The sequence below is a fragment of the Aquarana catesbeiana genome, linkage group LG03 (assembly GCF_042186555.1).
Source record: "Aquarana catesbeiana isolate 2022-GZ linkage group LG03, ASM4218655v1, whole genome shotgun sequence".
Lineage (NCBI taxonomy): Eukaryota > Metazoa > Chordata > Amphibia > Anura > Ranidae > Aquarana > Aquarana catesbeiana.
Genome location: NC_133326.1, coordinates 551,847,666 through 551,872,956, shown reverse-complemented (window position 1 = coordinate 551,872,956; position 25,291 = coordinate 551,847,666). Strand labels below are relative to the sequence as shown.

General features: G+C 45.1%; 1 protein-coding gene and 1 long non-coding RNA gene across 2 annotated transcripts in view; one reads left to right on the top strand and one right to left on the bottom strand.

The window, feature by feature from the left end:
- LOC141132784 (sodium- and chloride-dependent betaine transporter-like) overlaps nt 1–25,291 on the top strand; it is a 101,683-nt gene that overhangs the window by 59,038 nt on the left and 17,354 nt on the right. The window contains exons 7-9 of the mRNA XM_073621640.1: nt 9,554–9,688; nt 15,741–15,844; nt 16,393–16,517. Coding sequence (XP_073477741.1) covers nt 9,554–9,688; nt 15,741–15,844; nt 16,393–16,517 — 364 coding nt within the window. The remainder of the gene's footprint in view (nt 1–9,553; nt 9,689–15,740; nt 15,845–16,392; nt 16,518–25,291) is intronic.
- LOC141132785 (uncharacterized) lies at nt 22,323–23,468 on the bottom strand. Its single transcript, XR_012242965.1, has 2 exons — nt 23,259–23,468; nt 22,323–22,545 (listed from the first exon to the last, which is right to left on the bottom strand). It is a non-coding gene; the product is annotated as an uncharacterized lncRNA (long non-coding RNA).

The following is a 25,291-nucleotide window of genomic DNA, read 5'->3' as shown; positions in this document are numbered from 1 at the left end:
GGCTTTAGCTCCTTGCCGTTGAGACAGCACAGCCCCTACTGCAACTTCCGAGGCGTCAACTTCAAGAACAAATGGTAAGGCAGGGTCAGGGTGCTTCAAGACGGAGGCTGAAGTGAACAGTTTTCTGAGGGCTTCAAATGCCGATTGCGCTTTGGGAGACCAGAGGAATCGGGTTCCTTGTTTAGTTAGTTCTGTAATGGGGGCAATAATAACTGAGAACCCCCTAGTAAACTTCCGGTAGAAGTTGGTAAACCCAATGAAGCGCTGAACCCCCTTCTTGTCCACAGGAGCTGGCCAATCTAAGATGGCGGTGACTTTCTGGGGGTCCATCTTGATGCCTTCAACAGAGATTATCAGGCCTAAGAACTGGATACACTGAAGTTCAAATTCGTACTTCTCCGGTTTGGCGTAGAGGCCATGCTGCTAGAGTCGGGATAGCACATTCTGGACATGCCTACGGTGGTCATCTACTGTGGAGGAGAAAATCAGGATGTCATCCAGGTACACAATGAAGTACAAGTCCAGATAGTCACGAAAAATGTCATTGACAAAGTGCTGAAAGGTGGCTGGCGCGTTGCATAACCCAAAAGGCATGACTAGGTTTTCGAAGTGCCCAAATCGGGTACGAAATGTCGTCTTCCACTCATCTCCTTCTCGAATACAGATTAGGTTGTACGCTCCCCGGAGATCCAGTTTAGTGAAGATGACTGCGGTTCCCAGTCTCTGAAACAGTTCAGGCACAAGAGGCAGTGGGTAACGGTTTTTGACAGTAATCTTGTTTAATTCTCGATAGTCTGCGGAGGGGCGTAGTGAATGGTCCTTCTTTTCAACAAAGAAGATGCCTGCGCCAGCCGGAGAAGTAGATGGGTGAATAAATCCTTTCTTAAGGTTGTCATCAATATAGTCCTTCAGCGTGCCCAACTCAAGCTTGGTTAAAGGGAAAATCCTTCCGAAGGGGACCTCAGCCCCTGGTAACAGTTCAATAGTGCAGTCGTAGGATCTATGGGGAGGAAGGGTCTCTGCACCCTTCTTACTGAACACGTCCAGAAAATCGTGGTATGCCACCAGGATTGATTGGCGTAATTCAGGATCTGTGTCAAGGCAGAGTAAGGGTGAAGGGTTGACTGAGGCCTCTTGCAGGCAATGTTGCTGGCAATAACTTGAAGGAAATTTGATTTCTCCAGTGGCCCAGTTGATGTGGGGATTATGGGCCTGCAGCCAGGGCATACCTAAGATGATGGGGAACAGAGGTGATGAAATGGCATCCAGGCGTAAAAACTCTTGGTGATGGGAAGCAATGATAGCCAGCAAAGGGACAGTCTCCTGTGTGACCGGACCAGATTTAATGACAGAGCCATCAGTAAGATGTACGGCTAGTCTCCGGGTTTTTGGTTGAAGTGGAATGAGGTGTTTGGCTGCAAACGTCAAGTCTATGAAACAGCTGCAGGCTCCGGAATCAATTATGACAGATACCTGGATACTCTTTCCTGGGAGCTGTAACATGATGGGGAGAGCAAAGTGAGAGGCTTGGTTAGGTAAGACAGAAACATGCATTGAAGAGACTGAAAGGCACTTACGCATCTTTGCAGGACAAGACCTCACATAATGCCCGGGTCCCCCACAGTACATACAGAGGTTATTGATTCGCCTGCGCTGTCATTCCTCCGTGGTGAGAGAGGGACGAAGCAAACCCAACTGCATGGGCTCGGAGGGATCCGGAGCCGGAGCAACTGGAGCGGAAGGAGTCTGGCTGGAGAAACTGGGAACTTTAGGTAGCATCCAAGTTGGCCGATATTGACCTATGGATCTTTCGGAGCGACGTTCCCTTAGACGTCGGTCAATCTGAATTGACAAAATAATACGTTCGTCCAGAGACTGGGGTATCCCTACTCGTGCCAGTTCATCCTTTAGAGCAGTGGTTCTCAACCTTACCAGTGCTGTGACCCCTTGATAACATCTCCCAAGTTGTGGGGACCCCTAATAATTTTCGTAGCGTGGGTTGTCAGCACCCAAGGCAAGACAAGTAATTAGCACCCCTAACCCACGGACATTTAGCGCTCCCAGAGTCCTTCCACTCGTACAGTATTAAAACCCCTTATGGTACATTTTAGGATGTACCACTCTCTTTGTTCTCCTTTTTTTGCCTTTTATCTCTCTCTATCGTAATTTCCTGTTTTTTTTCCCCCATTCCTCTCGCCAGCCATCTTTCTTGATCTCTTATTCTTTCTCTCCTTTTTTCTTTGTTCCTCCCCCTCTTTTACTCTACCTTCCATGTATTCTCTATTTTTATTCCTTCTCTTACTCCTTGGTGGGGGGAATGGGATGAGAGGCAGTGCAGGGGGGAGTTCTGATCAGCCCACTTAGGTGCTCTTGATCAAGGTCATCTGCTGATCCGAGAAATGTAGTGCAGACTTTTAATGGCAACTATAATCACAGGTAGTGTTACTCACTGTGTCTCTGACTTTGTGGTGTTTTGCAGCAGTGACACCTATGCCGAAATCAGGAGATAGGGTCTCCTCCAGCCCCTCCCACTTCACATTCCTCACCAGTCAGATGACCTCTAGTCTCTGTCCCTCAGCCATGCTGTGAACTGAATGGGCGTCTGGGAGAGCGGTGCGGGCTTTAGGAACAGCCCAGGATTTGGTGACCCCTGGCAAATCGTCATTCGACCCCCAGGTTGAGAACCACTGCTTTAGAGGATCAGATAGTCCCATCCGAAATTGGTAACGAAGGGCCGCATCGTTCCAATTGGTATCAGAACTCCAACGCCTGAACTCGGCCACGTAGTCCTCTGCCGCTCTGCGGCCTTGCTGAAGTGCATGTAATGCGGCCTCAGCAGTGGCAGTCTGCTGGAGGACCTCATAAAGTTGTGACATAGCGACAAAGAATGTGGTGAGGTTGTTTAACGATTCGGCCTTTTGTTCCAGCAGGCGATGTGCCCAGACTTGGGGTTCACCGGTCAACAGGGAGATAACGAAACCCACTTTAGTTGCTTCCAGAGAAAAGGTGTGGGGTTGTAGGGCAAAATAGAGTTCACAAGCATTACGAAAGGGTCTGTATTTGCTACATTCACCCGCAAATCTTTCGGGCGTGGGTACCCTTGGTTCTGGTGGTAACATCACTACTGAAGGTGCGGATGAGATACCAGCTGAGGTAGCGCTTTGAGGGTTGGCGGGAGATGACAGAATTTGAACTCGTTCTTCCAGCCGATTATATCCCTCTTGTAGATCTTTAACAGCTTGTGTCAAACCCGCCAGGTGTCGGCACAGTTCTTCTATGGGGGAGGTTCCTCGCTCAGGCTCAGACATGGCTGTTTGATACTGTCAAGTTCTCACATACCTGACTGATGAGCCCGATAGTGCAGAGGAAGGCCTCCCTTACGTATCTGACTCATGGCCCCTGGTAGAGCAGACAGGTGGCACGGGATTGCAGAATGGTATGAGTGCCTGGCAGGATCAACAGCAGATGGGTCAGATGGCCGGCACAGCAGACAGGACCAGCAGGCTGGATGGATCAGCAGACAGGTGAGCAGACTGGATGGATCAGCAGACAGGTGAGCAAACTGGATGGATCAGCAGACAGGTAAGCAGACTGGATGGATCAGCAGGCAGGTGAGCAGACTGGATGGATCAGCAGACAGGTGAGCAGACTGGATGGATCAGCAGGCAGGTGAGCAGACTGGATGGATCAGCAGACAGGTGAGCAGACTGGATGGATCAGCAGACTGGATGGATCAGCAGACAGGTGAGCAGACTGGATGGATCAGCAGACAGGTAAGCAGACTGGATGGATCAGCAGACTGGATGGATCAGCAGACTGGATGGATCAGCAGACAGGTAAGCAAACTGGGACTGTAGCTGGATGGCTGCAGTAGGCAAGTATAGCAGACTGGAGGATAGACTTGGAACATCAGGCAGGCCGGGTCGATAATCAGGCTGGCAACAAATTTACAAGAGGAGCAGGCAGAAGGAATTGCCAAACAAGCCAAGGGTCAGATGCAGGCGGATAACAGGAACAGTCTCAAAACAAGCCGGGTCAAACAGGAGCAGATATCAGATCTTCAGGAAACACATACACAGAGCTGCAGATCAAACAGCAAGGACACAGAGCTGCTGAGGTGTTTAAATAAGGCAGCCTGTTGCCAATCACTGAAATCAGCCTGGACTAAGTTAACCCTTAGGTGGCAGATCCATGACAGCTAGCAATTTTGCCAAGCTAGCATTCAACCGCTGGGCATGTGGATGGCTGGGAGCGAACTTCTTTCGGTGGTGCAGCAGCTGGGGCAGGGAAATTTGCCTGGTACAATCTGACGTCGGTGTACCGAAAGCAGATTGCCCACAAGTACTTGACTGTGACACACCTAATTCTACACCTTCATTCCTCTCAGTGCAGGTCTCAGAGAGGACTGAAGGTATAGTGAGGTTGGAGATCTCAGCTGATGAGGAGCAAGGAGAGGTCCTCTTTGTTCTTTGGTGTGGGTCTTTTAGATACGCTTGCCAACGAACTGCATGGCAGGTCAACACATGTCTGGTCAAGCCTCTTTTATTGGCTTGTGACTGTCTGCCTCTCCTTGTTGGCCTTCCAGACATACTAATGGCCTGTAGCTGCACTAAGCTGGGATATATATATAGATATATATATAGATATATATATATATATATATACAGTATATATATATATCTATATATATACTGATACTGCAGCTAGCAAAATCAACTGCCTCCTGTAGTATGAGAACACCACCAACCTTCTACAGGTAGCTTTAGCTGAACACTGTGCAGAGCTCGCAAAAAACGAACTTGTAGCTTATTTAGCTGCCTGCGGTAGTGATAGGATCAGGAAAACACCACCAACCTTCTACAGGTAGCTTTAGCTGAACACTGTGCAGAGCTCGCAAAAAACTAACTTGTAGCTTATTTAGCTGCCTGCGGTAGTGATAGGATCAGGAAAACACCACCAACCTTCTACAGGTAGCTTTAGCTGAACACTGTGCAGAGCTCGCACTACACTAACTTGTAGTTTTAGCTGAACACTGTGAGGAGGACGCACTACACTAACTTGTAGCTTTAGCTGAACACTGTGAGGAGGATGCACTACCCTAACTTGTAGCTTTAGCTGAACACTGTGCAGAGGTCGCACTACACTAACTTGTAGTTTTAGCTGAACACTGTGAGGAGGACGCACTACACTAACTTGTAGCTTTAGCTGAACACTGTGAGGAGGATGCAATACCCTAACTTGTAGCTTTAGCTGAACACTGTGCAGAGGTCACACTAAACTAACTTGTAGCTTTAGCTGAACACTGTGAGGAGGACGACTACACTAATTTGTAGTTTTAGCTGAACACTGTGCAGAGGTCACACTAAACTAACTTGTAGCTTTAACTGAACACTGTGAGGAGGACGCACTACACTAACTGTAAATAGTCTAGCTGCCTGACTGTGGTACTAATAGGATCAAAAGAACACCAGCAATTTTCTTCAGGTAGCTGTAAATACTGTAACAAGACAAGCCTGCCTGTCAGTAGGAAGATAACAGGAACGGATATAGCTAAACTGAATACAGTGTGTATATATATATATATATATATATATATATATATATATATACAACACCTGGGATGCATATATATATACACAATACACTGTAAATGCAGCTAACTCACTGACTGTCCTGCGTAATCTATCTAACATAAATCAAATGACACTGTCTCTCTGTCTATCTCTTTCAACGCCGGAACACACACTACACAGGGCCGCCGTGCAGGCGGCCTTATATAGTGTGGGGCGTGTACTAAATCCCATGAGCCATAATTGGCCAAAGCCTCCTAGGCTTTGGCCAATTACGGCTCTCTGTTCAGACGGCGCTGTGATTGGCCAAGCTTGCGGGTCATAGTGCATGCTTGGCCAATCATCAGCCAGCAATGCACTGCGATGCCGCAGTGAATTATGGGCCGTGACGCGCCACACGAATTTGGCGCGAACGGCCCATATCGTTCGCAATTTAGCGAACGGAAGAACAGACGATGTTCGAGTCGAACATGGGTTCGACTCGAACATGAAGCTCATCCCTACCCATGAACATGAGAGTTGACATTTTAAACTGGATAACAGTTAAGAAAAGCACATGGAGCAGCACGAACGTTATAAACATAAAAAAAAAGGAACATAGCACAACTACTTACTTTTTTGCAGCACTCTCCGGATCTTTGCACTGCTCGTGCTCCCTTAATTTGAGGTCCGACCACCGTTTCCTGAGCTAATCTTTCGATCGACGTACCCTGAAATTCCGGTGCAGACTTTTGACCACTTTCGCCATGATCTTGGCCTTTCGGACATTGGGGTTGGGGTAAGGTCCATACTTCCCATCATAGTCAGCCCTCTTCAGGATGTCGACCATCTCCAACATCTCCCCAAAGGACATATTTGATGCCTTAAATCGTCTCCTTCTGGATCGGGATGTTTCTGCCTCCGGGCTTTCCTCCTCCTCGTTGGTGTAAATATCTGACACCTGCATGTGCTCTTCCCCACTGCGACGAATGAGAAGGGGCAGGGAATAGACTAGAAAGAACGTCAGGGGCGGGCGGAGTTTCACGCATGCGCAGTGTCTATAAAGCGTAACACGCGTGCATAGTACGTACAATCCGTGAGCGGAGGAAGGATTAACGGAGGCGTTGATCGTGATTGCGAAGGTAAGATTTAACATTGGGCCTATACTGCTTCTAGATTGAGGCCTGTATTTGCACAAGTTTAGAAAACTTTGGCTGACATTAGGGTTTGTCTTGTGTTGTGTCTTGCAGTGAAAATGGATATCTTGAAAGATAAGGACTTTATGCCAATCTTCATTGATATGTTCAGGGAGCTGCCTTGTCTGTGGCAGATAAACCACCCTGAATATAAGAACCAAACAAAGAGGAAGGCAGCGCTGGATAATTTGTTGGAATTTGTGAAGACGGTGATTCCCATGGCAGACATCACCTATTTGAAGATCCTAATTAGTGGCCTGAGGAGCACTTATCTAAGGGAGCACAAGAAGGTCCAGGATTCCCAGAGATCAGGAGCTGCAGATGACATTCATGTTCCCAGACTGTGGTACTATGACAGACTACATTTTCTGGCAGGTCAGACTGAACCCAGGCCAGCACTCTCCAGTCTTCCTTCCACGCTTGCTTCCCCCCAGCTGAGGCTTCTGACGCCCAACTTGGGCCTTCCAGGCAGCAACATGTGGAGGAGCCCAGCTTGAGCCAGTTATAGCATTCTTCTAAATATTGCTGGTTGTCCAATCAATGATGTTAACTAGATGTTACTTTGGAGTACTAATTTATGATTGTGATTGATGATGCAAAAACTAAAACCATGTCCCTTTTTCATACACAGGGAAGTCTCAGCCAGGAGGTGGCCGGGCCAAGCAGGCTGCCCAATACCCAGGTCCTTCCCCTACACCTTCAAAGACAAAGTGGCAGGAAGAGGAGTAACCTGGAGGAGGCTGCCATAGGCCTCTTTTGGAAGGCTACAGAGGCCCTGAGAACCCCCCACAGTGTGGAGGAGGACTTTGCTGGCCTAACTGCCTGCAAAATGATGCAGATCGAGGAGGGCCAACGACTCCTGTGTGAGTCCTTCATTTTGGAAGTCCTCAATAAGGGGTTGAGGGGCCAAATAACATGTGCTACCCACATTTGTGACCTCACACATAGTCCTCCTCCTCCTCCTCCTCCTCCAGGTCCTACTCCTCCTCCTCCTCCAGGTCCTACTCCTCCTCCTCCTCCTCCAGGTCCTACTCCTCCTCCTGCCACATCTCCAACACCAGAGCTACAGCCGGGAAGGAAGCGTGGAAAGAAGACCAGAGAGTGATGGCCCTGGGCTCAGTCTGGTCTGGCAAAAGATGCAGGCTCTTGTAGTACCACAGCCTGGGGACACAGATGTCATCTGCTGCTTTCATGATCTCTGGGACTTCGGGACCAGACTGCACTCCCTTAGATATGGACTCCTCAGGCCACCAATTTTGCAGTAATATAATTGATGTCTGCCCTGGGGGTCCAAGGCTTCGTCAATTTCTGCTGTTTCTCCAGCGTTGCCTCCCTCTTTGTTTGGTTCTGAGCCCTTAATAAAGGAATTTTTGTTTCAATTATACTTGCCTATGTGTGTTTTCCTTCAAAAAGGATAGTTTGTTTGTGAGGAGTCAGGTACATTTCAAAAATACAATGTGAAATTAACAAGGGACACCAACACCAAGCAATCTCCTTGAGATTAAATAATACAAGATATCAATGTTGTTGTGGTAACTTGACACACAAAACACACACAAAAATATTATGGAGTAAAACCCAAAAAACAAAAAAAACCCCAAAACATCAGCCTTGAAAAAAATACAAACCCCAAAAAAAACAACAAAAAAGAAATTTGGTCAGATGTGACAAATCAAAATATATTGAGGGAATCACGATAAATAATAAAGAAAGAAGTTTGTGAGAAGTCTGTGTGAATATGAGCAGCAAAACTACTTCATTCTTCTCACATTATAAAGAAGAAGAGAGTGCGCTGTATTAAACCATTTTTTGCATTGCAGTGTGACGAAAGTGCTCTATCCATTCCGAACGCTAATTTTACCAGATCGAGCTGTTCCGTCTCGGAATTTCTTCTGAGCATGCATGGCACTTTGTGCGTCGGAATTGTCCACACATGGTCGGAATTGACGCGATCGGATTTTGTTGTCGGAAAATTTTATAGCCCAAACTTTGTGTGTCGGAAAATCCGGTGGAAAATGTCCGATGGTGCCCACACACGGTCGGAATTTCCGACAACACGCTCCGATCGCACATTTTCCGTCGGAAAATCCGACCGTGTGTATGGGGCATTAGGATAGCCCAGTCAAAGTCCAGACCTGAATCCAATTGAGAATCTGTGGCAAGACTTAAAAATTGCTTTTCACAGATGCTCTCCATTCAATCTGACAGAGCTTACGCTATTTTGCAAAGAAGAATGGGCAAAAATGTCACTCTCTAGATGTGCAAAGTTGATAGAGACATTACCAAAAAGACTTGCAGCTGTAATTGAATGAAAGGTGGTTCTACAAAGTACTGACTCAGGGAGGGGGCTGAATACAAATATATGCCACACTTTTCAAATATTTATTTGTAAAACATTTTGAAAACTATTTATCATTTTACTTCCACTTCACAATTATGTGCCACTTTGCGTTGATCTATCACATAAAATCCCAATAAAATACATTCACGTTTTTGGTTGTAACATGACAAAATGTGGAAAATTTCAAGGGATATGACTACTTTTTCATGGCACTGTACAATGTGGTGAATATTATAAGATGACATTTCATTATTCTTTAGTAAGGATGAGCTCCTATGCGCAGCTGCAGAGATCAGGAAATGTCTCACTGCCTGTGAGTAGCGCAGCGCAGTGCCGACTTCCTGGTGGGCTCTGCACGTGGGCTGTGCGAACACGCCAGAGCTCATCCTTATTCTTTAGAAAGAGATCTTTGATAATAGGACATCATCACTACATTTTGACCATCTGCTTTCAATGTCTGTGGACAGGTTGTATATTTCACCGCCACTTTTCCCTATCTTATGCTGGTTATCCTGCTTGTTCGAGGGGTCACCCTTCCTGGAGCGTACGATGGGATAATGTTCTATTTATACCCGGATACTTCTCGGCTTAAGGACCCCCAGGTAAGTAGCAAACACATCTCTATATGGAATTTCTTCATTATGATAAATAACGACATATATTTTTTTAAATAATAACATAATTCTATGTATTAAAATTTATATATGTAAACAGGGCTCATATTTGCTCAGTAAATGCTCAGGGTCTGCCTTATACTTTGCAGCACTACACAATAGTTGTGCTTTACTGCTATTTCTCGTGTTACATGTGTATGAATTAGCTGACTTATTGAAAATAATGCACCCACCATGTGGCTGATATCTGATCTCAACAGCTGTTGAGAAGGAGACTACTCTGATTCAATGTTGCTTTATGCAATAACATACATCCTGTCCAGGCACCTGCTGACTTAGCACCATTCACAGTCAAACTCTTCAAAAAAAATAATATGAGGTTGAATACAATGCAATTTTATTTCCGATAATGGTAGCATAGTGGATGTTTTTCCAGTGTAAGAAGACAATACATTTTTTAAGTGCTATCTCTGCAAAGAACTAACACTGACTGAGGGAACATAGAAGAAATAGAGAGGGTCTAGCTAGGACTGAATGTACACTAAACAGGAGGGGAGGACAGAAGGAGATACCAAATTACAGAGTAAACAAGTGTAGTGGCCCCAAATTGCCACTAGATGCCAGCATAGATCAGATAGTAGTAACCTAATATAGTTCAAAACAACAATAGAAAAAAAAAACATTTAGTGAAATAAAAGTCTGTGTTAATCACGTACAAAGCTGTACTTCTCATACGCAATCATAATCCACAGTGGACTTGCAATCAACAAGTGCAGCGTGATCTCACAAAGCTCATCTCCAATATAACACCTTCCCTTGAGTCCTTCCCCATATATCAGAGGCTTACCAGAGAGTATGTGACTCTCATGTGAGAAGTCACACAGCGCTTAATTAAGATAATGGCAAAATGGCATTCTGTAGCTCACATCTCTACCCCTCCTTAAGACACAGAGCAGCATGAATAGAAATATAAAAAGAGCAACACGCTCCAAAAAGTTTTATTAAAAACGGTTTGATATAAGGACTGTATACAGTGTCCTTCAAAGAAACCAACTCCCATAATTCCAATCATTGAAACCGCATGTACTGTGATATCATGACATCCAGCTCCGCCCAATGCTTTTTGTCAGACATGACATCATCAGGTGTGGAGTGCCATTATCTTAACCCAGGGCTTGACAAATTTGCTTTGAATCTAGGAGCCAGCTAAAAAAGTTAGGAGCCAAGTTTTTTTAAAACTAAATTTGATTTATTTGGGGTCTGGCGGCTGTCTCATTCCGTTGCAGTGCTTCTGGGTGGGGTGGCTTTCTTACTGGGTGATTTTGGGGGATGTATGTCCCTTGGGGCTCTCGAGGTGTGGGGATTTGACACTTGAGGTTGTTGGGGTGGAGTTTTTGGTGTGTGTTGTTTTGTGTAGCATGCTGTGTGGGCTGGATTCTGTTCACCTCCCTGTTTGCCGTCCACGTCAAAGGTGGGGACTGGTGGGGAGGGGAGGGCCATGGTGCATGTGGCTTGGCTGGTGCTGAGGGGGGAGCCTTTCTGCACAGCAGTAGCAGGTCGCTGGGGGAAGGGGGATGTAGAGTGCCAGGGGTGCCGGTGTTTGGGGAGGAAAAGGACAACTTTGGCTCTGCTGGAGGTAAGAAGCAGAGCTGGAGGTTTTTTTTTTTTTTTTTTTTGGGATGTTGGAACTTGATTGGCTGCTCAGTGCCGGGAGCTGCATGTCCGGTGCGTCAGGCTGTGGTGGTTGCTCGTGCCTGGTGCAGGTGATGGGTGGGCTGGCGGCGGCAAGGGATAACGCACCCCCATAGGGCAGGTTATGGTGACCTGCGTTCATGGGAAATGGGTTGAATAGCTGGCTATAATTTAACAATAAATACTGACAGCTGTTTTTTTTGGGGGGGGGGGGGGCAATTAAGCTTGAGTTCCACCATAGGCCCCGTCCACACCTGAGTGATTTTCAGCTTGTAAAATGCTCAGCTATGAAGATCCAAAACGCCCAACAAGCAAAATCCCATTCGTTTGGCCCCTGTTCACATATGAGCATTCTGTCACCTGAAGCAAAACGCCTGAAGCTCACAAAAGTACATGAGCTTCTTTTTAGCGGCGTGATTGACGATGGAGTTCCATTGCAGGACATTTTTATTTTTAATAAAGGATTGGTCCCAAACTGTCTCTTGTAATTTTTACTTTTTTTTTTTTTACACTTTTTTTGGTGAATGGGTAGGGGTACAATGTACCCGATACTTATTCACATGGGGGGGGGGCGGGATCTTAACAAGGGAGCTTTCAGAGCCCCCTGCCCACAGACCTCCACAACCACCCGGCAAGGGTTGTGGGGATGAGGCCCCAAAGCACCCTTCCCATGCTGAGGGCATGTGACCTGGTACGGTTCAGGAGGGGGGCCCTCTCTCGCCCCCCCCCCCCCTTTTACCTGCGGCCTGCCAGGTTGCGTGCTCGGATAAGGGTCTGGTATAGATTTGGGGGGGGGGGGCCCATGCCATTTTTTTTATTTTAGCGCGGGGTTCCTCTTAAAATCCATAAAAAGAAAAAGACAAGCAGCGCCAATCTGAGTGTAGCAATATTAGTAAAACATTTAATTCAGTAGTAATGCACTCACTGAAAGTAGAATAAAAGCAGGCATGTCTTTATGGGTCTCGGATGAGCATCAGGGATCCAGAGCAAAATCCAGGCAGCGCCATGGGTTCTTGCTCGGCAGCGCCGGTGGTCTACGGTGTTCCGGGCTAGACGCAGGGCGCAGGAGGAAGCCATCATACATGAAATCCCTGGTCTCTATGAGAGGAAGCTGTGACGTGCACGCGTTCTGAGCATGCGTGCTCCTTCATCAGGCATAACCTTCGGCCATCTTAGGTGTGGTATATAGAGCTGGCAAGGCGGTCGGGCCAATCAGATCACAGGACCGTCCCCCTATCAGTAACTACACCACCCAGGGAAGCCAAGGGACGGGAGATGGGCATAGCATTTAATAAAACATTTAAAACTTTATGTGTAAGAAAGGGAAAGATACATATGCACACTGACGCACAAAACAAAAAACACACAAAAAACACACAAAAAAAGGAACATAGAACACAGAGCTCACAAAATAATGGATAATGGATAAAAAATGGGATTGATGATAATCGATCAATCAGAGAATTTATTAATGAATGAACTGGGAAAGGTTTGAGGAGCACAATATAACATAATAAAAATAATAAAAATAGTGAATAATTAATAATAAAAACTAATAATAATTGAAAATTTAAATTTAAAGTATTAAAAGTTGAAAGCATCAAAGAAATCCTATACATTTTTATATATATAATATATTCGGCCAACCGCATGTACATACATTATATATATATATATATATATATATATATATATATATATATATATATATATATATAAAACATACTCAAAAAGATATCTATGTGTATATATATTATATTGTCATGGACCATGCTATATAATTTAATTAATGTACTTACTTGTGCTGTTTCTATGTGGGGAATTTTTATAGTGTCTTAAGACTATAATGACCCTGTGAAAAAAAAATATTATGGGAATTAATTAGCAAGCAACACTCATAATACCTAAAAGAGGATGTATAGAATGAGAACAGTTAGAACTGGCTTTTCGAATGACATTATTAATAAATAATAAAGAGAACCCTCTATGGTAATGTTTTATTATTTTCCGTTGTTTTTAGTATGAGGGGCGTGAGGAAAATGCACATTTGAGCACAGGCCGGCACACGCACCCAACGGAGGCACAACACCACATGAGCAGATGGAATCTATATTTTTAATTCTATATTTTAGAAATCTGCATTTTTTGTATTTTTTTTTAAATGGAGATTGAAATTTGAATAGCCATAACAACAATGGTGATGGGGGTGGTTGGGTGAAACAGGCTTGTTTTCTGGGGGGTGGGGGAGGGGAGCCAAAGAGGGGGGGGGGAGGGAGAGATTAGATAACAGAACTAATTTCTATATCTTCGTTTAGACCCCCAGGCGCGAGGGCATCCAGGGTATAAATCCAGAAAGTTTCCCTCTCACATAGACGTTTGAAACGCTCCGCAAGAGGAAGGGTCCTGGATATTTGCTCAATTACCCAGACCCGAAGTCCAGCAATGGAGCCCTGATGCAATTCTTTAAAGTGTTTGGGAATACTTAGATTATTATCTTCTTCTACTGGCCTACGATGTTCTCCGAACCTCTTATGTAAGGTCCGGATATTACGACCAATGTAGAGCAGACCACAGGGACAGGAGACACAGTATATTACAAAGCTGGAAGAACAGTTATAGAAGTGATCTAGGAGGTATGTTTTCCTTTTGGTAGTGAATGATTTCTGGCGATGGTTTACGAATTTACAAGTCAGGCATTGTAATTTTTTACATTGATACATGCCTTTGATAGATAGAAAAGTAAGAGATGGTGTGGATTGTTGATATGTAGAGTTTAATTTGCTCGGTACAATACGACTTTTTATATTTCTGGCCTTTTGATATGTGATCCTAGGTGCACTCGAGAGGCATGTCTGTAGTGAGGAATCTTCCAACAATATCCCCTAGTGTTTTTTAAAAACTCTTTCTATCTTTTTGTACGGGGGAATGAAATTGAGCTGTGTGGGATTGAGTGGAGGATATTGAATCAGCGTGTGAAGGAGCTTTTGGGTGGGTGGTTGGAGGTTCACCACCTAAAAAGTTGGTAAAGGCTTCTTCTACCAAGGGTGAAGGGTACCCTTTATCTTTAAATTTGGTTTTGAGAAGGTTGCCTTGTGTGACAAATTCTGAGTTGTGGGTACAGTTTTTTTTTAAGACGGCTGAACTGGCTTTTTGGAATGTTTGATTTCCATTTAGGGTGATGGTAGCTTTGGTAGTGCAAGTATGAATTTCCTTCTGTGGGTTTTATATAGTTTTTGGCATAAATAGCATTGTTGGTATGACACAGCTCCAAGTCCAGAAATGCTAGACTGTCAGGGCTGCAAACGAAAGTGAAGGAAAGCCCTAAATCATTTGAGTTACAGTGGGAGGCAAATTGTTCTACATGTGGTCCGGTCCCATCCCAGATGACAATGGTGTCATCTATGTAACGTCCAATGAAAACAATGTACTTTGAGAAAGGGTTGTCATTCCAGATGGACAAATGTTCCCATAATCCTATGGCTAGATTGGTGTAACTGGGCGCAAAATTTGCACCCATAGCCATGCCTTGGGTTTGTAGATAGAATTTTTTCATCAAAAGAGAAATAATTATGTGTCAAACTAAATTTTGTGGAATCTAGAATGAAATTGGCCTGTTTAGAGTTGATGAATGGATCTTGTAATAGAAAATGTTGGACAGCTCTCAAACCAACGTTATGGGGGATGGATGTATATAAAGAGTTTACATCTAGGGACACCCACTGGTATGTGAGTTCCCAGGTGTAAGCTTTTGAAGTATCTAGGAGGTGGGTTCCATCACTTGTATATAGGTAGGTATGTTTTGTGCTAGGGGCTGTAAGAAGTGGTCGATGTAAATGGAAAAGAAGCTTGTGACACTCTCCATTGCAGCTACAATGGGGCGTCCTGGAGGGTTGGCCGAATCTTTGTGAATTTTTGGGATGTGGTCTAAAAAAGACAAATCCAAACTGGTGATAAGTGGCTTGTTTGGACTAATGGTATAAGGTTCTATCGATGGGTTAGGTTGAGAATAGAACTTTATACCATTAGTCCAAACAAGCCACTTATCACCAGTTTGGATTCGTCTTTTTTAGTCTTGACCCCCCAACCTGTCCTCAAAAGAAAACTAGAACAGGCAGACGAGGGGGGAGAAGAATCAGAAACAAAACCCAAAGAGAAAATGGCCAAACTGTAAACATTTTCAATCTTTCTTCTCATCTTCTAACTTTAGAAGAAACCGCCCTATTAAACAAAGGTCTAAATTTTGCACCAGCCACGCAACCCAATTCTTTTACTCTTTTTGTGTATCTTAATAAAATCGTACGAAATCTAGTAGGTGATTCTTTGAAGATAACATTTTGTTTCTTTCTAGGTGTGGATAGATGCTGGCACGCAAATCCTTTACTCCTATGCCATCGGAATGGGGTTTACTGTCAGTCTCGGAAGTTATAATCCCTATAACTACAATTGTTACAGGTATAATCTAGGAGAGTGTGTACAGTTATTACCAGGACCTAGAACCCACATACATTCATTACATATGCAGTAAAAAAAATTCTATGTTCTCATTGCTCCTTAAAAAGGAACCCATGGCAGATTTTAAATATCATTAAATAATGTAGCTATGTATTTATTTAAAAATTGTATTTCAAATGCAGCTAGTATAAATACCTAAATTCGATTTGATTTGAGACTATTTAGTCTCCTCTGCACAATACTACTTAGACTGGACAAAGGAGGGGCAGTAATCAGGGCCAATTAGTTGTCCTGTATTAATGTACTGATAAGGAACTTGCTGACAGGAGGAAAGAGCAGAGAGATTACCTCTCCTCTGCTGCTACTCCTTCAATTGGAAACTGAACCAAGGAACTAAGCGCTGCAAGGTTACATTTATCCACTGTGCTGCCCACAAAAATGAAGAGAAACTATGAGACAATCCAGGAATGTACATAACACATATACTGTATAGGATGTACATCACTAAAATTATCCATCAATTTCTCCGCCCATGTTTACCTCTGCAGAGACTGCATCTATTTGTGTTTCTTGGACACTCTCACCAGCTTCATTGGGGGATTTGCCATCTTCTCTGTCCTGGGGTTCATGGCACAGGAGCAAGGTGTGCCCATCTCAATGGTGGCAGAGTCAGGTAAGTCATACATGGTGCCATCCTCCAGGAGTGCAAAGCTTTGTTGGCTAATAAAATGTCTTTTGACCTCTATCATTAAATGTTTGTTTAAAATTGATGTGCAAAAAAGAACTGGAATATATATAAAATGTTAAAATCTAGTGTTTCGCTAGAGGGAGCTGTGGTCTTAGAGTTCCAAACCTCCCATGATACATTTGATCTGTATGTTACATCTTTTAAACAAGTAATTGTGTAATAATGAAAATTGTACATCAGGCAAGATGAGGCTCCATTTAAAAGTTGGCCTGTCATGGTAACTTTACAAGTCTGAATGAATAAATAAATAAATAACTTCCTGACATATCCCAATATAAAGCAACAGCATCAGAAAAATTCAGAAAAGCTCCACCTTCTACAATTAAAAAGTCATTGAGCTCCAGTACAGCCGTGGCCCAAAGTTTTGAGAATGACGCAAGCAGTGGCGGCTGGTGCTCAAAATTTATGGGGGCACAAGCAAACTGAAAAATTATGAAAAAAAACATCAATTGCAGCCTCACTGTGCTCATCAATTGCAGCCTCACTATGCCCATCAATTGCAGCCTCACTGTGCCCATCAAATGCAGCCACTGTGCCCATCAAATGCAGCCACTGTGCCCATCATATGCTGCCACTGTGCCCCGTCAAATGCAGCCACTGTGCCAATCATATGCAGCCAATGTGCCCATCAAATGCAGCCATTGTGCCCATCAAATGCAGCCACTGTGCCCCATCATATGCAACCACTGTGCCCATCAAATGCAGCCTCACTGTGAACCCCTGCCCGCTTGCTGTCTGACCAGCACTTACCCCATCTTGTTGGCGGGTCAGGCAGCAGGTGACAGCGGCTAGCTGTGGGGGTCAGATGACAGCTCCTGTGTCCTCCATGCTCCTCTTCTTTCAGGCGTCCAATAGGATCGCCTGTGCCTTCAGCCAATCAGGTGACGGGTATTAAACCCACGCTTCCTGACTGGCAGAGAGGCGGTTCAGTGTTAGAAAAGCAAATATTCATTTGCTTTGCTAACACACCTGGGTGGGCTCCGAGCGCAATGCTCTGCACTCCGAGTCCACCTATTTGAAGCCTATTAGAGCCTATGGCTTTAATCAGGTGCTTCAAAAAAAAAAAATCCCTGCTGCTGTAATTAAGTCGCCCGGCGTCCAAAAAAAAGGTCCGGATGCCTGAATAGGGGGTGGCCACAGTGGCCATGGATAGATTCATGCAAAGCATGAATCTATCCATGATACATATAGGGGGGTAGCGTGATAGAGGGGGCGGCGCCCATGCGCTCTTAATGGACGGGCCGCTCCTGGATGCAAATAATAATTTCCACAAAGTTGGGCGCTTCAGTGTTTTTTTTAGATCTTTTTGTCAGATGTTACTATGGTATACTGAAGTATAATTACTGAGGACAATCATCAGATAGTTTGAACTCACCAAATATTGATTCCATCCACAAGATGCTTTTATTCTGAACATCAGGTTACAGCAGATGACAGAATACAAACAGATGAATAAGTTGTAGTATTTATGCGGTCAAAAGATGATATTGTCTGTAGCTTACTATGCAGAATACATGTGCCCTGCTACATGTGGCTTGTAGATGCACTGATGACACAGGAAGTACAAAACACAGGAAGAAGGGTGGAGCATTACACACAAAGGAAGTGTGTCATACATCAAAGAAAAGACATGTAAAACAGGTGCATTACCATAAAAGGTCACTAGATGGCAGCATATGAACTAAATATAAACGTCCATAGAAAATGGTTAGCAAAACAGTCTATATCAATTCTGTACCATAGTTGCCAACATTGTAAAAAAAAAATTTAGGGACACTTTTTTGGCTGTAGGTGGAGTCTTATTCTAATTAGGGGGTGGGGCATGCATTTGTAGGTGTGGCACAGGGGGAAAGTAAAAATGCAGCGCTGTGGCGAAAAATGGGCGTGGTTTATGCAAAATAGTGGGCGTGCCTTAAATGGGCATGGCTCAAAGGGGGTGTGGTTAGAGTCTGAGATAAATAAGGGATGGAGGGACAGCAGCCCCAGATCCTACACAATAATGGAAATATTTGTATTCCAGAAAGTTTAACAATCAGCAGATAAAGATACTCCAAATACTTGGTGTTAGCACTTCAATCATTCCGGCACCATGGTTGTTATGGTGTCAGAATGATTGAAGTGCATTATTTCTATTATTACATTGTAATATAAAATGAAATCATTCAACTCACCATAATGCCGAATCAGTGGGATCCTTGAGCGTGTCACCTGCCACGTCGCCTGCCACCAGCCGTCCGTCCTTGCATCAGGTGCCCCCAGCAGAGTCCGTCCTTGCATCAGGTGCCCCCAGCGGAGCCCCCCTTTCATCAGATGTCCCCAGCTGAGCCCCCCCTTTACATCAGATGTCCCCAACAGGGCCCCCTTACATTAGATGTCCCCAGCGGAGCCCCCCTTACATCAGATGTCCCCAGCAGAGCCCAGCTTACATCAGGTGTCCCCAGCGGAGCCCCCCTTACATCAGGTGTCCCTAGCGGAGCCCCCTTACATCAGGTGGCCCCAGCGGAGCCCCCCCTTACATCAGATGTCCCCAGCGGTGCCCCCCTTACATCAGGTGTCCCCAGCGGAGTCCCCTCTTACATCAGGTGTCCCCAGCGGAGCCCCCCCTTAAATCAGGTGTCACCAGCAGAGCCCCCCTTACATCAGATGTCCCCAGCGGAGCCCTCCATTACATCAGGTGTCCCCAGCGGTGCCCCCTTACATCAGGTGTCCCCAGCGGTGCCTCCCCTTACTTCAGGTTTCCCCAGCGGTGCCCCCCCCTTACATCAGGTGTCCCCAGCGGTGCCCCCTTACATCAGGTGTCCCCAGCAGAACCCCCCTTACAGCAGGTGTCCCCAGCGAAGCCCCACCCTTACATTAGGTGTCCTAGTAGAACCCCCGCCCCTTTCCATAACAGACCGGCAGAAGGTTGGGGGGTGGTCAGAGCGGGGCGGTAGGGTGGGCGTCGACACAGGAGCTCCATCTAGTCGCCCAGCCGGTCTTCTTAAAAATGGCGGCTGGCGGAGACAATGTCTCCGCCGGCCGCGGACTTCTAGCAGCGGCAGGCGGCGGAAAATCGTGAAAAACCGGGAAACAATAAATTCGGGAAAATAGTCTATATCCCGGAAATGTCCCGGGAAATTCGGGACAGTTGGTAAGTATGTTATACCCTGTTGGGGCAGCACAACCAGCCTCTTGAGCAGGGGCATACCTAGAGCATTTGGCAGCCGGGGCTGAAACTATATCTGGCACCCCCTCCCACCCCCTAGGCGGGCAGGCGGAATACCGCAAGTTGACGTGCTGAAAGTGCGCCAAAGATACAGCATGTGGGACTTTTGGTGCGCTTTTAGAAAATGCTGAAAAAAACGCACAACCTAATAGAAATCTATAGGACTGCGCCTATAACTGCAGGTAAAATGTAGGAAGATCCCCTGTATACCTCTGGACCCCTTCATATTACACAGCCCCCACACCTCTGGACCCCTTTACATTACACATCCCCCACACCTCTGGACCCCTTTACATTACACAGCCCCCGCACCTCTTGACCCCTTTACATTACACAGCCCCCGCACCTCTGGACCCCTTTACGTTCACAGTTCAGGACCGCTGGACCCCATTACATTACACAGCCCCAGCACCTCTGGACCCCTTTACATTACACAGCTCCGCACCTCTGGACCCCTTTACATTACAAAGCCCCCCGCAGCTCTGGACCCCTTTACATTACACAGCCCCCATACCTCTGGACCCCTTTACATTACATAGCACCGCACCTCTGGACCTCTTTACATTACACAGCCCCTGTATCTCTGGACCCCTTTACATTACACAGCCCCCATACCTCTGGACCCCTTCACATTACACAGCCCCCATACCACTGGACCCCTTTACATTACACAGCCCCAGCACCTCTGGGCCCCTTTTCATTACACAGCCTCCACACCTCTGAACCCCTTCACATTAGACAGCTCCGCTCCTCTGAACCCCTTTACATTACACAGCCCCCATACCTCTGGACCCCTTTGCATTACACAGCCCCTACCCCAGAATGGGAGAGAGAAACAGCAGCGTTGAATAGACAGCGGTAGTTGCCAGAGTTAACCTTCCAAGTTAACCAGCTGGTGATTGGTTGCTAGGTGGTCCTAGCAACCAATCGCCTGCTGGTTAATTTGGAAGCTCTGGAAGCTCTCGCTGTCTATTCAGCCCTGCTGTTTCTCCATTCAGCCCTGCTGTTTCTCCCTCCCATTCTGCCTCCTGCCCCCTGCTCTGCTCTCCTGTGTTAGTGAGTGGCTGGCCCTGGGTTTTTTGTACCATTCCTTATTCATGGTGGTGTTGTTTTTCCAGATGCCCCAAATAATTGGAAAGGGGATTCATCAGAGAAAATGACTTTCCCCAGTCCTCAGCAGTCCAATCCCTGTACCTTTTGCAGAATATCATTCTGTCCCTGATGCATAGGCGTGCGCACAGGGTGTGCCGGGTGTGCCCAGGCACACCCTAATCCCCCCATGCGCATTATTGTTATCGTTCTGTGTAGCAACAGGAACATGGGAAAGATCTCCCTCTTGCCGGCTCTGCCATAAGAGAAGTGTTTATCCTTTTCTCTTTCACTGTGCCAGCAAAGAGATCAATGTGCCGGGGTCATATATATGTAGATACATACACATGCATGTATGTTTGATCTTAAGGGTGCACACCCTAATGCATTAGGCTGCGCACACCTATGCCCTGATGTTTTTCCTGGAGAGAAGTTGGTTTCTTTGCTGCCGTTCTTGACACCAGGCCATCCTACAAAAGTCTTCGCCTCACTGTGCAGATGCACTCACACCTGCCTGCTGCTATTCCTGAGCAAGCTTTGCACTGGTGGTGTCCCGATCCTGCAGCTGAATCAGCATTGCAAATGTTTGTTTTTTTGTTTGTTTTGTTTTTATGGGATTAAGTTAATTTGCATGGCAAAGATGGAGTTCGCAATTTATTGAAATTCATCTAAACACTTCATAACATTCTGGAGTATATGCAAATTGCCATAATAAAAACTGAGGCAGCAGGCTTTGTGAAAATTAATATTTGTGTCATTCTCAAAACGTTTGGCCATGGCTTGCCTTTGCCTAGGCTGAGATGATGTCATTCATCTGCTTCAGACAGGAAGCAGCATTTCCTTAGTCTCCTGCCCACCAGTAATCAGTATTGCAACTTTGTAGCAAGTCACAAGGTGGGGGGCTGATGTAAGGGCTGATCTGTGTCAGACATTTGTGAACACAGCCACAAACTGCACAGGCACCAGGATTTACATGATTGTGTCATCTCTGAGCTGGCATCTCAGTCCAGGAAAAAGATGATGACCCTGAATGATGCCTGAACACAGATGGCATCACATGCATTGTGATTTTTTTATTAGAGGTAATGAATACCTGGAAATGTAATGCCGCGTACACATGATCGGAATTTCTGACAACAAAACCGTGGATTTTTTTCCAACGGATGTTGGCTCAAACTTGTCTTGCATACACACGGTCAAACAAATGTTGTCGGAAATTCCGAACATCAAGAACGCGGTGACGTACAAGACGTACGACGAGCCTAGAAAAAGGAAATTCAATAGCCAGTGCGGCTCTTTCTGCTTGATTCTGAGCATGCGTGAGCTTTTGTGCGACGGACTTGTGTACACACGATCCATAGGAAAAGACCCTAAAAATAGGGAACTTATGTACCCCCCAGTACAATGGGACTTTATGGGCGAACAAAACAATTACATTTAAGTAAAAAATCTTATTTATTTAGAAAAAACATAAAAACAAGATATACTAGACATAAATCTCTACAAAAGTGCTTATGCAATGAATTTTCCTTCATATGATTGTTGTATACTTCCATCTATAGACACATGTTTCTCTGGAAGCCTAACATGTTTCAGGACGGTGTCCCTTCTTCAGAGGCGTATTTCAGAGAGAAATATTATATATGTGGAAGATACATTCTGAAAAAACAAATGAGAACAATTTGCATATTACATCATTATACAAGGAGAATGTTTCACAGCATAGCATCCAACAATGCCCACTATACGTACCAGTGAGGTAGTCCTTAAGACTGAAAATACAGTGCATAAGATGTGCACATACGCAAACGTTTATGTAAAATAAAAGGGAGAAATACTTTTAATAAAATAGCAGTGGCCATCGATTAGCCAACTAGCAGATGTGATGGTTGTTCCCTGGCTTCAGAAATAGCTCCGCAAAGGCCCCCAAATGAAAGGATGACCCTGCTGGGTCCCCAGAATGACCTTAAAGAGAAAAGGCACAGGAGGTTTTTATATAAACTATCAGATCCCGTTAGCTTATTACACGCATTTTAATTTGCTATAGGATGCTTTCTCTATGGTTTAAGCGGCAACTATGATTTTAACCTATAGCTACAGGACCGATCGTTCCAAAACTTCTGACTTCAAAGGAGTAATTAGAGAGAGCTTAAGACCTCAAAATACCACCAATGCCCCAATCGCTATGTTAAAGGAAAACAAATTATCTTTGTATGTAGACAAGGAATAATTGTGCAGCTGGAGCTTCACCATCCAAGCATAATTTCCGGGAGTAGTAAAGAGAATGGCAGGGTATACCTACTTCTATCTACCAAAGTACATAGTGCATAAAAGTATATATATGACATTGAAAAGATTTCTTCATTACTTACTAGTTCAAGTTTTGGATGAACAGACAGGCGGCTGGAGCGTAGTAAGCCTTGGTGGATGGGATAACACGCTGGACAGGACGCCGAAAGCGGCTTTAAATAGCCGCCGGCGCCTGCGCAGTGTGGATCACATGAGAGGTGTCAGCAATGGTGAGAAAGTGCCGTCGTGCGTAGTGCGTGAATGGTGGCCCGAGAGATTTCCATGGCCACGGCGTCCCTAGATGATTGCGTCACCGTGCACAGTGCAGAGCGCGGTGACGTGATAAACATCCGATGCCTGCTGCAACGCAGGGCCGTACAGCATGCCATCGAAAGAAGGGGGAATCAGCCATCACTATGGCAACTAAAGGGGCGGTACCAGAAAGCAAAACAAAAGAAAAAGAAGGGAGAAAAAAGCAATCGAGCCGTGTTACAGGCTATTACAGAGAATACAGCCGCAAAGCAGAAAGCAGAATGCATAGACATGTTCAATTTATAATGGGTGTAGAGCTAATGAAGTGGAGAAATAATGGAAGAAACAGGGGACTTGGGACTAGGAACATCCAATAGTGAGGCCCCAGGGACGAGTCTGCACGGCTCCCACCCAGCGCCTAAGCTCTGGGGGAGCGCCATGCAGGCAAGCCCCACCGACGCACGAAACACCGTCATGACATGCCCGGGTATCGGACAAGTCTGCAGTGTAAAAAGATGCCATGCCGCCATCATGGATGGACCGACATGGCCCCCGTGCGCCGGGCGGAGATAAAACCAAAACCAGAAAGCAAGAAAAGAGAAGAAAATGATTAAGAAAAAAATATATTACAAAAACAAAATTAATTAACGTCTTTAATGACCGTACATCTAAATATATAAAAGTAATAATTCTCAAAAATAATCTGATAATTTAAGTATAGTGGACATAGTTGGACGCATAGCGAGTGGGTGACATAAATGATGATCAGATACAGGACAGCGTATAAAATATGCATGTATTATCTCAAATGGGGAAAAAAAAAAAAAAATTATATATGTCAATAACATACACTGATATATAAATGTCTTGAATACAATATGTAAAGCGTTGTACATTCATAAATGCATTTTGACAGTATTACATGGACAAAGATAACAGCATTCAGAGAGTATATACGAGGAGTCTGTCACCAGATCATCAATTGTCTCATTACTCTTGGATTGTTCAAGAGTGTCCTCCAAATATGCATATCCTGGATGTTTTAGGGTATGCAGCATTGGATTCTTATTCTTTTTCGCATCCTCCCGAAACAAAACCCTCCAAAAATGGACAGAAACTCATTTGGGTATTTAAACCTGGAAATTGTGTTGCATTGAGGTTCGCGATCCAGCGGACCTCCCTCTGGAGCAAGATCTTATTCCAATCACCACCTCTCGTATCCGGATGAATTCGGTCGAGGATGGTGAAATGGACAAGGGGAAATTTTCCCGTGTGGTGGTCTCGTACATGTCGCCCCAGAGGGAGGTCCGGGTCTGCTTGCCTCATGCTGGTGATATGTCGTGCCGCCCTTGTGTGGAACTCCAATTTGGTTTTTCCCACATAAAAACATTTGCATTGGCATGTTAGCAGGTAGATGACTCCAGAGGTCTTGCAATTAGCAAAATGTCTTGGCCTATACATTCTTCCATTGGGTAATTTAAATTTGGTTTGTGTGTTCATATAGCGGCAGCACGAACACCCGCCACACGTGAAAGTTCCTAGTCTCTTACATGTATCTGATCAAAAGGTGCCCGTATATTCGCTTTTAACAAGATGGTCCCCTAATGAGCGACCTTTCTAAAAGTAATGGTGGGTGTTGCAGATATATGTGGTTTTAAATTGGGGTCTATTTGTAGTAGATGCCAATGTTTCTGTAGGATGTTTTTGATAATCCCATGCTGTTTGTTATAAGTGGTGATTACTCTAACAGCTGATTGAGAATTAGAGGATATTTTTTTGGAGAACAGAATATTGTGCCTTAATTGTCCCCAAGCTCTTTTAAAGGCTTTTTTCAGACATGTGGGCCAGTATCCCCCCTCTCGGA